Source organism: Jaculus jaculus, chromosome 2 (genome assembly GCF_020740685.1).
Source record: "Jaculus jaculus isolate mJacJac1 chromosome 2, mJacJac1.mat.Y.cur, whole genome shotgun sequence".
NCBI lineage: Eukaryota > Metazoa > Chordata > Mammalia > Rodentia > Dipodidae > Jaculus > Jaculus jaculus.
In genome coordinates, this window is record NC_059103.1 from 93,885,866 (window position 1) to 93,903,853 (window position 17,988).

A 17,988-nucleotide genomic window follows, 5' to 3' on the forward strand; every position below is an offset into this window, starting at 1 on the left:
GCATGCATATTAATATTAGCAAATTTGGTATCAAAACTAGAACCACTAGGAAATTTATGCAAAGCAGTTTAGTAAAAGCAATTTTAATATGAACTGGTTTAAGCATGAAGAAAGTACCATGTATTACACCACTGATATTTGGACCCTTAAACAACACTCAGGGAATGTTTCTGAACTTTGTGCACATTTACCTTCGTTGACCGTGAGATCAGTGAAGTACACATTCTTTGAGACTATGCTTTCCTGGTGAGCAGTAATCATTTCTACTGAACTGAATTTGTACAGTGTACAGAACACATGCAGGTACTAGGTTCCTTCCTCCTGCTAATGCCACCCTGAAATTAGCTCAGTTCCAGTAACGGAAAAGAATGACAGTTAAAGAACTGTGCTCAGAACAGTTCTCTGCTCACAGGAGATACTGTGGTCTTACAGGTGTGACAATAATAGAGTAGATTTCCTGAAATGAGATCCCAGTCACATCAATGTCATTCTACTGCCTACATGTGGGTGTGAAATAAGACCAAGTCTAAGCCTGAGGTACAACAGCAGGAGACACCATGGAACAGACATGTCACTAACTGGTACTAGTATTATTCCCTTCGACCAGAACTGGGCTTTCCAAGAACATTTCCTAATACTGGAAGCACATGGCAGACGCCCTAATTCAAACCACCTATCAGCCTCCAACACTCTGCTCACTGCTTTCAGGTGACCTTGCTGATTGCCATGGGTAAATATAACTTACCTCTAGTGTAAGAAAAAAACCTCTTAGTAAGTAAAATCTGAGTGCAGAAGAGATCAAGGTTAGTCTGCAGACAAGTGATACCTTGATCTTCCCACTAGTACTAAAAAGTCAGGGAACTCTGCTTGGATTTGCTAAGATTGTTTTTGAATTTTAGACAGTCTTATGCTGTAGGCAAGGCTGGCCTCAAATCTGCAGCAATCCTCCTACTTTAGCTTCCTAAGTGCTGTGACTATAGAAGGAACTACCATGTCTGGTTGAAACATTTTTCAATATAGATATAATATTCAGCTGGGCGTGGTGGCGCACGCCTTTAATCCCAGCACTCAGGAGGCAGAGGTAGGAGGATGGCTGTGAATTCAAGGCCACCCTGAGAATACGTAGTGAATTTCAGATCAGCCTTGGCTACAGAAAGACCCTACCTCAAACAACAACAACAACAAAACAATAACAACAAACAGACAGACAAACAAAACCTAAAAATACACAATATACAGTAACTATCATCTCAAATTCATCATATATTACAATAAACAAAATTGGTACCTCTTAAGTTAAATATACTAAGAGACTTATGATTAAACAGATCAATAGGTTGTTTCAACAAAGAAGTTCTTCACTTTGGGAACCAGTTTACAAATGACATACTTTCCCAACATATTAGCACTATACTTTGAAAAGTACACATTTGTGCATGCAAAGAAGATACAGTAAATATTTTCCTCTCCTACAAATTTACTGAATAAAAAAAGATTCAATTATGAGGTGAGAAGAGTCCTGGAGCCCATCCTGATACCCACTGTGCAAAGGCACACAGGGTACTTACCACTACCTAAGGGGGAGAGAGTGCTATATTCTAATTCATTGTGTCTTATGCAAGGCTTCTAAGGCATGAATCTAATCAACTAAGAGGGAAAGAACACTTCACAGACTAGACACAATGAAAAGCTATGTAATAAGAGACATCAGTATTTTCAAAAGGATATCCCCCTACAGCAGTGCAAACAGCAGCCCTTGGAAAACAAACTGAGGGATCAGAATGTCTTGGGAACACCTATGTTTAGAGCCTGAAGTACTGATTCCAGGAAAGGGCTCTTCTTTCAAAAACTCTCACAGTTCAGATGACAGCTATACGAATGTATGCAACTACCCCTCCCAATTAATAAAAGGAGAATATTGCCACAGGAAAGCAAAGAGAAACTCTCTTCCCAGTTTGCCAAACTATAAATATATCCATTTTTCCTCATCCATTTCTGGTTCTTAAATTCTTTTGGAGTGTAGGGAAAGCAAGGTAGCGTTACAGACTTGAGTCCACTTTCACCCCTCGAAAAAGTAACATGTAAACCATCCCACTCTGGATTACTGAGGCTGGAGCTGGAGCTTGGAAGGGGAGCACTTGCCTAGTCTGCACAAGGCCTGGATCTGACCGCCAGGAAGGGTAGGCAGAGTGATGCTAAAAAGCAGTCACATTTAGCTGCTCACTAGTGAAATACCTTCTCCTGGAGACACATCCTCTGGGATGGCTTAATCCAAGGTATATTCGTCGTTCCCTAGATGCATCTGTGCTGGGAATAAATTAAGCTGGCCTTAAGAGACTAAACCTCTTGAAAGGTTTTTTTTTTCTTTTTAAATTTTTAAAACATTTTTAATTTATTTATTTGAGAGCGACAGACACAGAGAGAAAGACAGAGGGAGAGAGAGAGAATGGGCGCGCCAGGGCTTCCAGCCTCTGCAAACGAACTCCAGACGTGTGCGCCCCCTTGTGCATCTGGCTAACGTGGGACCTGGGGAACTGAGCCTCGAACCGGGGTCCTTAGGCTTCACAGGCAAGCACTTAACCGCTAAGCCATCTCTCCAGCCCGAAAGGTTCTTTTTTTAAAAAAACATAAATTCAAGAGTTTAGACTTTTGAATAACCTTTACGCTTCCTAAGCTTATCTTCAAAGAAGGTATACAAGGCTGGGCATGGTGGCACATGCCCTTAATTCCAGTACTCAGGAGGCAGAGATAGGAGGATTGCTGTGAGTTCAAGACTACCCTGAGACTACATAGTGAATTCCAGGTCAGCCTGAGATAGTAAGACCCTACCACAAACAAGCAAAAAAACAAAAAAAAGAGGTATACATAGAAGACTTCACAACCACGCCCACAAAATAACAGCTTTATAGGAATCCTTTTGCAGATAACTAATTTCTTTCCTAAAACTTATCCACCCCCCAAAAGCACCCTAACTGTCTTCTTTCAGTTCATAAAGGACACAGACCCCAGCTTGCCCAAACCTTACTGTGAAACACTGCACTGAGGCATGAAGAGCCCTCTGAGGCTAAAAGGAAAGCTTTCTCCTTCCTTAAATGATTCGTCAAGGCACCCAAACTTAATACTTTCTTTTATTCTTACAGACATGTCTCAATTACTGGTGAAGCATATTAGAGAGGAGTGGTTTGCAGTAGAATAGTCTTCATTAAGAAATATGGAAAGTTGAGGTGGTAGGAGCAAGGATAAATTTAATAATTCTGTTTATATTCAGAACACAACTGCTAATGCCAAAGAATTCTCTGCTTTTCAGCATCTACTGAAAACAATGCCAAAAAAAAAAAAAAAAAAAAGAAGGCATATTGGAGAGAGAAGCAGGTTGCAATATAGACAAAAATTAGGACTCTAGATTGAACCACTTCCAAGTTTTATATCCTCAGCCAAGTTCCTAATCTCTCTGCTTTTCACTTAAAATAATCTGAAAGATGGAATAATTACCACCTCAAGAGGTTGTTGTGAGCAATTAAGTCAAATAAATCAAATGCTTAGATTTATGTTCCTGAAAAATACTGTTATATTAGCTAATATCACTAACTTTAAAAAAAAAAACAAACATTTTTTGATAACATGCTCCCTCCAGACACAAAATGGCCTGGATATCCATGACCTCACAGTGCCTGACACTACCTACACAAGACAATCATAATAAGAAGAAAAGATCATGACATCAAAATAAAAGAGAGATTGATTGAGAGGGGGCAGGGATATGATGGAGAGTGGAGTTTCAAATGGGAAAATGGGGAAAGGGAGGGCATTACCACAGGATATTGTTTACAATCATGGAAGTTGTCAATAAATAAATAAAAAAATTTTGTGTATATTTAACTTAAAATAATGATCAGATACATTCTTCCAACAAGTCATCAGTCAGAAAAAAAAAATTATATTCCTACAACCTAACCATATACCAGTGTGCTTAGCAACCAATGCTAATTCTTTGAAAAAAATTTTTAGGTTATTTTAAATTTAATTTATGGGCTGGAGAGATGGTTCAGTGGTTGAAGGCAATTGCATGCAAAGCCTGATGACCTGGATTTGATTCCCCAATACCCACATAAAGCCAGATACACAAAGTGGCACAGATAACTGGACTTTATTTGCAATGGCAGGAGGTTCTGGTATGCCCATACTCACTCTGAGTCTCAAATAAACGAAAACATGTTTAAAAAATTATTTTTGACAACTTCATAAAAGCATAAAATGCATTTGATTCTACTCCCCCCAATTAATCTGTCTTCCCCTTCTTCACTCCCACTAAAACTCTTCTTCCCATTAGATCCCCAACCTTTTTTTTTTTTTTTTTTTTTTTTTGTTTTTCGAGGTAGGGTCTCACTGTAGCCCCAGCTGACCTGGAATTCACTGTGGAATCTCAGAGTGGCCTCGAACTCAGTGATCCTCCTACCTCCGCCTTCCGAGAGCTGGGATTAAAGGCATGCGCCACCACGCCCGGCTCCCAACCTATTTTATTCAGTTGTGTGTATGAGCGCACTTGCCACGGCACCCGGCATCCATGTGGAGCTCAGAGTACAGCCCTGAAGTGGCAACACTCCACCTTCTTGGAGGCAGGCTCTTTTGCTCCTCCTGCAGGAGCTTTGGATTCTCTTGGTTCTACCTCCCATTGCCAGAGGCACACTGCACACATCACTTTGCATGTAACTATACATAGGTGATGGGGAATTAGGCTTTACCAGCCACCCTCTTAACTACTGAGCTATAACCCCAGTCCTATTTTTTTTCCCCCCACAACAGGGGCTCATATATCCAAGGCAGGTCTCAAACTTGCTATGTAGCTGAGGCTGGCCTTGGACTCCTCATCCTCCTGCTTTTACCTTCCAAGTGCTGGGATTACAGGCGTGCACCACCATACCTGGTTTTTCTTTCTTTCTGAGACAAGGTCTACCCTTTGAGCCATGTCTTATTCTCCTGCTTCAACCTTTGAAGTGCTGGGCTTATAAGCATGTGCTACCAAACCACTCTTTCTAGAAACAAATGAAATTCTGTCTAGGATTACCAGATTTTTTTCAAGATACATTGGACAAAACAGATAAAAGCCTATGTGGCCTGAGGAGGATACAACTTTATGGCATATTGTGTGGCCTTGTATGATTTCTTCCAGAGTCAGTATGCATGAAGATGAAAACCAGTAGTAAAGCTAATCTCAACCTTAACATAGTCTAATCATGTGCAACCTAGGGACAAACCTCTACTGGGGAGAGGTCAGACCATTCACCTCACTGAAAGATGTATTTCCAGTAAAAATACACTTTTTCATGAACAAAACCAAAATTTATGAATTAACCTATATAGTAATAATAATAATAATATAGTTTAATCCAAAAGAACAGAAATTAATACTAGAAACTTATACATAATTGGGGCTGGGAAGATGGCTCAGTGGTTTTCTTGTGAGGTAGAGAGGGAAATTCAGAGTATGGGCATGCCAGGGCCTCTTGCCACTGCATACAGACCAACTCCAGTTGTATATGACACGATGTATGTCTGGCCTTACGTGGGTCCTGGGGAAATCAAACAGGGTCAGTAGGGAATGGTTAAGAAAACAAGTGAAGCTTCACTTCTAAAAACCAGTAACAAAGTTCAGCATTAGGAGGGCAGGTAAGCAAGGGTGCCTGCACAGCTGGAAGACACCACTACTCATCTATTTTAAGTTTGGTTGCCGCTTAATATGTCACAGATATGTTCTAGGATCCCCCCAAGGGATCTGAAAACCCATACATAATTAAGACGATTATTATAAAATAGTATTTTCAGGGCTGGAGAGATGACTTAGCAGGTAAGACACTAGCCTGCAAAGCCAAAGAACCCCGATTTGATTCCCCAGGACCCACATAAGCCATATGCACAATGTGGCACATTCTTCTGGAGTTAGTTTGCAGCAGCTGAAGACCCTGGCGTGCCCATCCTCTCTCTTTCTCTCTCAAATAAATAAATAAAATAAATAAAAAATTTAAAAATAGTATTTGCATATAACCTATCCACATTTTTCTATATAATTTAAATTCTCTCTAGATTGCATATACTACCTAATGTAAGTAAATACTATGACAATAGTTGTTATGCTGTATTGTTTAGGGAAAATGCATGTGTTCAGTACAGGTGCTTTTATTTCTAGATATTTTCAGTTCATGGTTGACCAAGTCTGCAGACACTGAATCTAAGGATATGGGCAGCAGATTGCATTAATATTTTAGTAGTCTATCAGGCCCACAGCATAAGCCATACAGATGGTTCACTGCATAACTTTGACGAGCTTCACTCATGCACACTACAACTTGCACAACAACCAAGCCACTGACTCATATAAACAGGCTGTATACACTAGATCTGTCCAAAAGCAAAACGCAACCTGCTACTTAAGAAAGAGCAAGAAAATGACACATTTACATACCTATAGCTCTAGCTTTTCCTTTACTTAAGCAAGTGGCTGAGCTTAGGCAAGTGAAGCTTGTCAACAGGCAACAACAAAACCCAGCCTTATTTTAGCAGGAACACAAGATAGAGAGGTTTGAATTAGAAGTCTTCTGCTCTACTTACTAACTTGTAATCTTGGGCAAGTTACTTTTGAGAATTTTTGAGAATCTTACTTCTTTCATCTGCGAACCAGGGGTATATCTATGTCATGTAATTAATATGGAGATGAATGAAATTAAAAATACAAGTTTCTGGAACATCATCAGTTCCCAATAAGTAGTAGTTCCTTCTTCCTAAAATCTGCTAGGAAGGAAAGAAAAGATTGTGATTGTGATGTGGCAAAGTGCTTTACAAAATAATACTTGTATGAAAAGATGATCAGAGAGAAAGTATGTAGGAAGAAAGAGCCTTGCAGGAGCAAATATAAGGGGCCAAAGGATACAAGACATAAAATTCTGAGGACACCACTGATATAAGAAGAAAGATACACGAAAGGTACCATTCACCTATGGTCATTCACTGCAAAGGCAAATGCATATAACACTAGATACTATGCCCTCTCCCCAGTGGCTGTGTGCTACAGCTGGTTTACCTGTACAATCAAGTAACACATACACAACCTCATCAACGATGGAAAGGCCTGCCCACCACACCAACCCTCAACAGGCATAAGCTGTGCAACCAGCAAAAAATAGGTGACACTTTTTCCTCTTCTGAGCTTCAGAATGTAATGAAGGGTCTTCACAGTCAAGAGCGAGAGCTGTCATCACACAGTAAGTACAGTCCCTAAAATATTTCAAGTTGCTCTGGAAATATAACTCCAGTCAAATGAAAAGCATAGTTTATTAATCTGTAACATCAATATCTTAGAATTTTAGCCAGATAGAAAGTAACCAAGAAAACTTGTGAAAGTACATTATAAATAGACAGGATCAAGCAACACTTTCACCATCTGTCACTTCTTTAAGAATATTAAATTAATCACATCAATGATACAAGTGTGGTACACCTTCACATCTCTCATTTCACAAATCTGTGTTAAAGTTGTCTTCTATTAACAATAATGATAAGCACAGGAATCATCAAACAACACAGGGAGACTCTTAGTTGTTTTCTCATAAGGGGATCTTGGTTGCTTTATTAAAAAAAAAGTCTATAATATCCTTAAACAAAACAACTTTAAAAAAAATAAAAGTAATCAGTATCCCAGTGTAAAGGGATAACTAAATCTTAACAATTTAGCATGAAGAAACTAGTTATGAAAATGGCTAAAAAGACTTAAGTAGACATATGAAAAACTGCATAATTTAACAAATGTGAAGACAAACTACAAGATATGTAAACTTTAACCATAATAATGCAAAACACCTAATCATAAATAGAAAGAAAGCTATCAGGTGTGAATTGAGATTATAAATCATTTTCATGGAGGCTATAAATTATGATTATATAGGTGGACTTTTTCAAATCAGCTATTTATATATGTGAGTGTGCACATACATAAAGCAGCTAGCTTCTCATATACCTGGTGACTGTACTTGCTCTGAGGGTTGGGAAGCTGAGGCCGCAGGTTCACCTGGGTGTCTTGCAGCAGGAGGCAGCCTTGCTGGTGAAGCTCTGGACAGCACAGTGGAGGCCACCGAGCTGGACTTGGGAGGAAGAACATTTTGTGTACCAGGACAAGATGGGGAATCTGCAACTAAAAAACAAAAGAAAATCATCTATATCAACACACTTGAAATATAACTTTAAAAGAAATTAAGTTTACTGCTGGGTGTGGTGGAACATGCCTTTAACCCCAGTACTTGGGAGGCAGAGGTAGGAGAATTGCCATGGTTCAAGGCCACCCTGAATTTCAGGTCAGCCTGGGCTAGAGTGAGACCCTACCTCGAACCCACCCACCCCCCAAAAAGAAACCAAGTTTACTAACAAAATCTAACCTATTTGGAGATTTTGTTTGTTTGTTTGTTTGTTTTGTATGTTTGTTATTAACATAGGGGCTTACTTCAGTCCAAGATGACCTGGAACTCACTCTGTAGTTCCAGGCTGGCCTCGAACTCACAGCAATACTCCTACCTCTGCCCCCTGAATGTTGGGATTAAAGATGTGCACCACCACACCCAGCTTTATTAGAAGTTTTAAAGAAACTTATATGACATTGTATTTATCTGGTTTATCTGTAAAGAAAGTGGTGCAAAGAAATAATTTATTCAAAAACTAAAAAGATCCATCAGTACTTTTTCTTTTTCTTTTCTTTCTTTTTGGTTTTGCGAGGTAGGGTCTCATTGTAGCTCAGGCTGACGTGGAATTCACTGTATAGTCCCAAATCGGCCTTGAACTCACAGTGATCCTCCTACCTCTCCTTCGTAAATGCTGGGATTAAAGGCATGTACCACCATGCCTGGCAGTTTTTAAATAATTTTAATGTCAATTTTCTTAAAACATTTAAAAAGCTTCCTCACCTCTTTGGACAAAGGAAACCTCAAATACGTTTTCTTTATAAATTAATGCCCACTGCTATAAATTATTGTACTATGCAATGGTGACTTAGGGAAACCAATGAATAGTGGGTACTCAATCCTATAATATGCTGCACGTGTGTGTGTGTGTGTGTGTGTGTGTGTGTGTGTGAAAAGAACAGCAATGTATTTTTTCCTAGTGCTAAAGGAGAGAGGCCCGAGATCAAGTTGTCAAATGTGAATTTTTACTGAGGCTTTGCAGATGGTCACCTCTACCTGTGAGTGATTTCACAAGCTCTCATGTCTGTGATGTAATCTCCTTTTATAAAAACACCAGTCAGATTGGATTAGGGCCCTCCCTAATGACTTCACTTGGATCTGAATGCTTCTTTAAAGACTGTTTCCAAATACACTTACAATCTGAGTTGGGTGCCATTAGAACAGACACCTGGACTTAATGTGGCAGGAACACAATTTATCCCTAAATGATGTGCATGGCTGAATTAATGCTGCAGTCCTGGATGTTTACAGCACAAAACAGGGGCAAGACACTAAAAGTCTGTGGGTCACGATATAGTACTTCCTTTTCTCTACACCATTTTTGGGGGAGGGGTCAAGTTAGGGTCTCACTCTAGCCCAGGCTGACATGGAATTCACTATGTAGTCTCAGGGTGGCCTCAAACCAATGGCACTCCTACCTCTGCCTCCCAAGTCCTGGAATTAAAGGTGTGTGCCACCATGCCTGGCCTTCTCTACCACAATCTTAAATATGAATGACAGCCCCACTTCTCTCATTTTTCCTCCTCTTTTTAAAGTTATTCTGTATTTCATGAAATGGTTAAAATTACTGATAATATTCTAAATCAAAACTGCTGAAGTTGGGGCTGGAAAGACAGCTCAGTCAAGTACTTGCACTGCAAGCATGAGGGCCAGAGTTCAATCCCCAGAATCCACCTAAAAATGGCAGGCATGGTGCTGTGCATTTGTAATTCCAGCACTGGGGAGGAGGACACAGGCAGACCCCTGAGGCTTGCTGACCAGCCAGCCTAGCCTACTTAGCAAGTTCCAGGTCAGTTATGTACCCTGTTTCACAAAAGGTAAATGGTGCCAGCGAAAGAACACCCAAAGCTGTCCTCTGGACTCCACGCCCACCTGCACAGATACAAATGCACACAGCCAAAGGACTGCTGGGTTTGGGTGGGGAGCAATGGCAAAGAGATCATGTCATCCGTACTGATCACTAATATATTTAGCTGAATAATATGTATTCATAATTATATAATTAAGTTCTATATTTTTATGAGCACGAGTTACTATTTTTCTTCTCTATCAGACTGGGTGTTAAAGAACGAACATGACAGACTTCCAGGAAAGATGGTGGACTGGAAGTGGCTTTATGTAACTCAGTGAGTAAGTGTGAGGATAAGAAAAATCAAATTGAAGAGACTGGAGAGATGGTTCAGAGGTTAAGGTGCTTGCCTGCAAAGCCTACCTACCTGGGCTCAATTCCCCAGTACCCATGTAAAGCCATATGCACAGTAGCCCATGCATCTGGACTTTTTTTTGCAGCAGCAGCTGGAGGCCCTGGCACACCCATTCTCTCTGTCTCTCTTCTAGCAAATAAATAAATAAAAATATTAAGGGAAAAAAAAAGGAAAAGCCAGATTCTAATCCAAAGAGGGGAATACCTTTGGAAATTTGCAAAAGGAGGAGTGGGGCAGCTGCAGAGTAAGAACAAGAGTTAGCCAAACACAGCCCCAGCCAAGCTAAGAAAACACAAGCTTTATCCCAAGGTAAGCCAGGCAGTGCTGGTGAAGAGAGAGTGGTAGCCCAGGGCTTGCACACGCCTCAGATCCACTTATGTCTTCCCGAGGCAGTGACCTCCTGCTGGGCTGGTCAGCCATGGAGATGAGTTCCCCAGCTCTGAGAACCATGTCCAGGTCCCAGCTCGAAAGGGAGCCTCCCTCTCATTTTGCACTGTTGACAGCCACTTACCTGCTTTTCTAATGAGATATCCTATTTATTACACATGTAACCATGCTCAGCTGGACTTCAAGAATAAAATACATGATCCACCACAGCCTTTGAGACACCTCAAATTACAAGTGTCTACTAAGAGGCAAAATCATCCCAAGGTAAAAGAAACACAGACACAGGGAATATTGTTAGAGGTTACCTTATCAAGAGAAAACTTAAAAACCTATGGCAAAAAAGAATAGGGCTGCTGGGTGTGGTGGTAATTCCAGCTCTTGGGAGGCAGAGGTAGGAGGATCATTGTGAGGTTGAGGCCACCCTGAGACTACATAGGAATTCCAGGTCAGCCTAGGCTAGAGTGAAACCCTACCTCAAAAGACCAAAAAGAATAGTGTTGAGTAGTGACGTTTAAGTACATAAGCACACATATACATGCACAAGTATGGATGTATATATAAGGATGATGTGTATTTGTATCTATGTTAATAATACACTTAGATCGAAGACAAAAACAAATGTACAGATACAGAGACAGAACACAATGTGCTACACTGCATGCTCTAATAATGCAAATGAAATTAAGTAGGGCAATAGGGGAAAGGGGGCAGAAGTTAGTCTGAATGTAACTACTCCATCAATTTTAGTAAGAGGACTATCATTGTGGGAAAGCTGTGAACTACCATATTTGTTAGTACACATGAGTACAGATAAGCAATTTCACTAGGGCAGAGCTTCTGAAAGTGTGTGCCACAGCTTGATAGGATAGGAGGTGTGCAGCATCCAGCTTGTGGGAACGAGGTCTTCAGCCAAGAGAGAAATTGGTTCCCAGTTCCTCAAGTGTTATCATTTGACAAGAACTATAAATCTCAACTAGGAAATGGTAATCTGCTGGGCCTTCCTATTCAAAATGTAGTCTATGCAATAGTAGCACCTTATGTGAAATTTGCTGGAGATGTAGTATCTTCAGCCAAGAAATACTAAACCCAATGAATCCAAGCGTAAATTTTATTAAGATTCCAGGAGACTCATATGCACAAACTTTGAGAAGGACTTCACTGAAGCATACAGACTTGGGACAGTTTTCAGACATAGTTATCTTCTGTGCCACTAAAGTCATATTTTCTTACAATATTGAACCACTGGGCCTTCCATCTACGAGTTCTATGGCCCTGCATCTTCATGATCCCTTAGTATTGCTAGTTCCTTGTTTTCAATCTATCTGATAAGAACATATCTCATTCTTGTTTTAATATGTTCTTCTCTGATTATTAATGAAGCTAAGTAAATTTTAAATTTCCTCATCTGTGAAAAATGCCTACTCATGTATTTTTCTCTTGGTAGCTAATCTTTTGCATATTAATTTGTATGTCTGTATATCCAGGAAATACTACAAATTCTCTTCTCTTTGTCCCATTTTCCAGTTGTCTTTCCATTTTACATTGTCCTCCAATGACGACATTTTTGTTTAGAAATTACTCGAGTTTTCCATGCTTGTCCTTTATGGCTAACATTATGTGCTGCCCTTAAGAAATCTTCTACTCCAAGGACCTAGAAATGGTTTCTAGATTATTTCTGAGAAATTTTAAAGTTTAGCCTTTGTGAATTTAAATATTATTTCACCCACAATTAACTTTCTACATGGAAAATTCATGTCCAGATTGCAGTTTAAGTTATCACTTGTTTTGAGCAGACCTTGCTAAGCATCATGACTAACAGGTCAGATGTGCTTAATGTAAACTCTCTAGTACCATACATTACAACTTCATGGTACCTAAACAACTTTTTTTTTTTTTTTTTTTTTTTTTTTTGGTTTTTCAAGGTAGAGTGTCACTCTAGCCCAGCCTAACCAGGAACTCACTCTGTAGCCCCTGGCTGACCTCAAACTCATGGTGATTCTTCTATTTCAACCTCTTGAGTGCTGGGACTACTGGTGCTCACAACCACACCTGGCATACAAAAAATACAGAGACAGACAGACAGACAGACAGACAGAGATAAGACAAAATGGGCATGCCAGGGCCTCCTGCCTCTGCAAATGAAATCCAGACACATGTGCCACTTTGAGCATCTGGCTTTAGGTGGGTACTGGGGAACAGAACCCGTGAGGTCAGGCTTTGCAAGTAAGTGCCTTTAACTGCTGAGCCACCTCTCCAGCCCCAAGAACAAAGTTTTTCTTTACTCACTGTTTTATCACTGGAACAATCTTTGGCATATGGTTGACTGGCAAGCGTTTATCGTCTAGTGACTAGATCTAATAACACTAAGGATCAGACACTCATACCAATCAAAAAGAATTTGCTCTTTACACAAAGGGGATTTGACAGAACAAAATACAGGTGCTATGCAAAATGAATTGATGAACTTCTATTTAGCTTATGGGCTTAAAAAATACTATAAAAGTAAACCCAGGTAGGAGTGGTGCCACACGCCTTTAATCCCAGCATTTGGGAGGCAGAGGTAGGAGGATCACAGTGAGTTCAAGGCCAGCCTGAAACTAATCAGCCTAGAGTAAGACCCTACCTCTAAAAAACAACAACAAAAAACAAGCAAACAAAAACTAAGTAATTAGTGCATAAAATTCCCTAGGAGCTAGGAGATTAAATTCACTGCTAATAGTACTACTCATTCAAGTAATTCAAGCCAAGGAAGTTTGTCATTGTCAAGTCTACTTTTTTCTTCATGAACTGTATCAACAAATCTCTGAAGCGATCCACCCACTGTCCTCTGTCTTAACAATTGCAGTGGGAGTCACCATGCTTCTCTTGGATAAGCAGAGTAGTTGCTTTCTCTCTGTTTTTCCTGCTCCAGGTTCTACCTCCTGGAGTTCACAGAAGTTGTGAAGCACACATCTGATAATACAGCCATCTGCTCTGGGTGGCTAAAGACCAGACAAAGCCTATCCTTTTCCTTCAACAATTCCTTTCTCTTAAGCCAGGCATGGTGGTTCAAGCCTTCAATCCCAGCACTCAGGGGGCAGAGATAAGAGGATCACTGTGAGTTCAAGGCCAGCCTGGACTAAACAGTGAATTCCAGGTCAGCCTGGGCTACAGTGAGACCCTACCTCACCTCCCTCCCCAAAAAATTCCTCTTTCTTATCCAATGCCACAACCAGCTACAAACTTAAAAGGGATAACTGACAAAACCAAATTCTGCAGGAAGTGAAGGTGACAGTAGACCTTAGCTCTCCAAACATATTTGAAGTAAAGTTTTGAAAGAAATAATCTAAAACCCTACTGCTGAATTATAATGCATTAACATGCTTTTTGAAATAAAAAAAGCAAATTATATGGCCTTTAAGGTCTCTTTTCTGCATTTGGAATATGAACTTACCAATTACATATATCCATGCATGTATCTATCACATTAAAATGTATGCTTTAAATCTAATATTCAATTTATAACTTAAAATTTGAGATATTCTTTCTAGGGAAGGATACTTTTCCACATTACCATTGACATGGCTATTTGGATACTGATAAAGACAACATTCAGGAATCTACCACAGCTTTATCAAGTAACATTCTTTACATACAATTTCATTGTTTAAGAGCACAACATTAGATTGAAGCTCAAGTCCAAACAGAATATCCTAAGGAAGTACTACACTTAAAAAAAAACACATAGCCGAGCGTGGTGGCGCATGCCTTTAATCCCAGCACTTGGGAGGCAGAGGTAGGAGGATCACCAAGAGTTCGAGGCCACCCTGAGACTCCATAGTGAATTCCAGGTCAGCCTGGGCTAGAGTGAGACCCTACCTCGAAAAACCAAAAATAAACACATATTAGGGCTGGAGGAATGGCTTAGCAGCTAAGGCGCTTTCCTTTGAAGCCGAAAGACCTAAGTTTGACTCCCAAAAATTCACGTAAGACAGATGTACGTGGTGGCATATGAATCTGGAGTTTGTTCGCAGTGTCTAGAGGCCCTGGCATGCCCATTCTCTATCTCTCTCTCATAAATAAAAATATAAAAACATATTACATAATAATTTAAACAATATATTCAAGTACGCATGGGTAAACAGCTAACTACCAGTGTTCTTCACCAACTGTACTTCCCTTTCCTTATCCTGCATCTTAACTTACCAACTTAAGGATGAATAAAAACAGGTTTTATGAGAAAGAATCATATCTTAGGGGAACTAGTGTACTTTTAGACCATCAACATTTTTATGAGTAAGTCTACGGCTGAAAAATAATGACCCAATTGAACTGGTATGAGAGAAACTGGTGTCCAGCAAGCATATCATCAAAACAGTCTTTTCCAATTTGTTCCAACCCAATCCATATTGTGAGTAACTAGTGCAGAGGCGTAAAACACACGAATAAACACAGGCTGAGATTACAATCACGGCAAGAAAACAGACCCCTTAGGCAGATTATTTGAGTGGCTCATTTTGAATGGGTGCAAGAAAAGGGTTCATGTAGATCTAGCAAAATACTCTTCTACTAAAAAAAAAAAAATTACAAATACACTGCAGTGGTGAGTGGATTTCCTTTTTTTTTTTTTTCTCTAAGGAAATAGTCTTTTACCTTCCCATAAATAATAACTTGGCAGGAAATGTACTCATTTTCAACCATGTTTTGGTGACTTTTTCACCCAACCTACCAGTATTTGTTGGGTTGTTGTTGGCTGTAGTGAGGGATCCCATTTTGTTTTGGATGAGGCTGTGTGGGTTTGATGGAAGGCCTGGAGCTGACCACGAAAGAGGACTGTATCCTGAAAGACTTTGCTGCTGCTGGGAAGGTGGGGGTGGAAGTGGTGATGGATGGCTCACAGCTGTACTGTGGCCAGCAAATGAATCTTTAGCTGGCCGGCCAGCTGGAGCATTCTGTGAGGTAAACATCTGCCCATATGGATCCCCAGCAGGCAGAGACGGGTATGAAACGCTAGGGTACGCAGCATTCGAAACAGCTGACACAGCATACTGACCACAAGTTGAAGGGAAGCCCTGAGAAGCAACAGAAGAGTTGGCAGAGTACATGGATGGACTATTGTAGTGATTCACAAAAGAAGCATATGGCTGGGAGGCACTCGTATGCAAATGGGATGCTGATGTGGCAGCACCTTGGAAAGGTCCTGGAGTGGATGCCATCATATGAGGGGCAGGAGGATCCCGGCCATACATCTGCTGTGCTCCTGGTTGGTTTGCTGTGCTGGGAGTCATATTTTGTGTTGGTACTGAATAGGGACCAGAGTAGTAATCAGCACACTGATTATTCAATGGCAATGAGGTCATTTTCCCAGGTCCTTGAGAGTAATGTCCTGAGGGGGCCATATAGTTTTGATGATGCACTCCATACCCAGATGGAGCCTGCATTTGACTCTGTGCTGGACCTGAAAAAGAAAAACATTAATATTTACAGAGCTGCATTTAAGAAATGCATTATGGGCTGGAGAGATAGCCTAGAGATTAAGGCAATTGCCTGTGAAGCCTAAGGACCCATGTTTGATTCCTCAGTACCCATGTAAGCCAGATGCACAAGGTGGTATATGCATCTGGAGTTTGCAGTGGTTGGCATGCCCATTCTCTCTCTCTGCCTCTGTCTCTTTCTCTAATTTCCTTTCCCACAATCCATCTTATTATAAAAGATACACATTGTCAAGGACCCACAGTGGTAGTCAGACTTCAAGCTGACAATGATACCCAAACTCCTGCTATTCAGAGACTTTTGTAGTTTGCCCTTACTGTGGATATCAAGCTAATTGGCAAAAGGTTAATTTTTGCACAGGATAACCCTGGGGACATAGAAGACTATGCACCTTGGAGGAGCTTCTTGAAGAGAGGAAACTCAAGACTTTTCCAAAGATTTCCTAATATACATAAACTTGTGATCTGATGGAAACTCACAATCTGTTTTATACTCATAGCTTTGATTGTCTGAAAAGGAATAAAAGCTGTGAGTACAGTCAGTTCGAGGAGTGCTCAAACGAAGAAAAGAAAAAGAAAGTGCCTGTTGTGTGTTCATTTCGCGTTCATCCAAACACCACTGGGTGGTGTGCACACCTCACAACAGACCAGGACTGGTTTATGTGACCAACAGCATATGGCAAAGGTGTTGACATGCCACTTTCAGGATTAGCCCAGACTGGGGCTCTGATTAATTTCTTTCCCTCCCTCCTTCCCTCTCCGTCATTCAGTCCTGAAGAAACAAGCTGCCAAGTTCTGAACAAGAATGGTGGGAAAGCCATGTTGTGAGGAATGGAATTCTTTGACCAGTAGCCAAAAAGAAACTGAGGCCTACCAACAGCCATTTGAGTTTATTAGCATCCTTCAAGTTCAGGGGAGTCTTGAAATATATATAAACCAGCTGACAGCTCTTCCCTATCAAATAACAGGGAAGGGGTACACTTCAGTGATAGAGGACATTCTTAATAGGCACTAGACCCTGGGTATATATGTGTGTGGGGGAGAGGTTGCCAGATGCACGCGGAAGTGCGTGCATCTGGAGTTCGTTTGCAGCTAGAGCCCATTCTTTTTCTCTCTATAATAAATAATAAAGGAATAAAGTTGATGAGGAATATTTTATTAATTTGACAAAAAATGTGAAAAGTTCTCCTCTCCTCTATTTAAACACATAAAAAGACAACAGTTTGCTTCTTCTCACTGTGGTCTGTAAAACTGATTAATTAATTACTGATTTCTGCTATTTGACCTGTAAACAAGGAAACAGTCATCTTGTCCCTGTTACAACTGCTTAAGTATCATTCTAAAACTAGCAGAATGTTGTATCTGCTGAAATTTAACAGCATTGAATTCCTCACCAGAAGTCCTTTACTTCCCAGCTCATAAAAGGAGGGGAAGGAAGTATCTGATCTGGGGTGAGGGGCTGCTTTCCATTCCTCACTCAGCATCACAATCTCAACGTCCCAAATGTGTGACAAGCCATCAAAAAACACACGTGGCTTCCTACTGAGGTCTTTTTTACTTTATCACAGAGCAAAAGCATATTCAGTGGAGATTGGCCCTAAATCATGAATGTCTACCATTTCTTAGGCTGGTGACGTATGTGGTCCATTCTGTTTCATTCAGTACTGGAGAGAAGCAGTGAGCTGCTGTCCCAAAATGGCTACA

The 17,988-nt window shown here is 40.4% G+C and overlaps 1 protein-coding gene across 3 annotated transcripts in view; it reads right to left on the reverse strand.

Moving 5' to 3' along the window:
* Sec24b (SEC24 homolog B, COPII coat complex component) overlaps positions 1-17,988 on the reverse strand; it is a 100,559-nt gene that overhangs the window by 51,372 nt on the left and 31,199 nt on the right. For all 3 annotated transcript variants that reach the window (XM_045143570.1, XM_045143571.1, XR_006635754.1), the window contains exons 2-3: positions 15,522-16,250; positions 8,009-8,182 (exon numbers count right to left, since the gene is read on the reverse strand). In XM_045143570.1, coding sequence (XP_044999505.1) covers positions 8,009-8,182; positions 15,522-16,250 — 903 coding nt within the window. The remainder of the gene's footprint in view (positions 1-8,008; positions 8,183-15,521; positions 16,251-17,988) is intronic.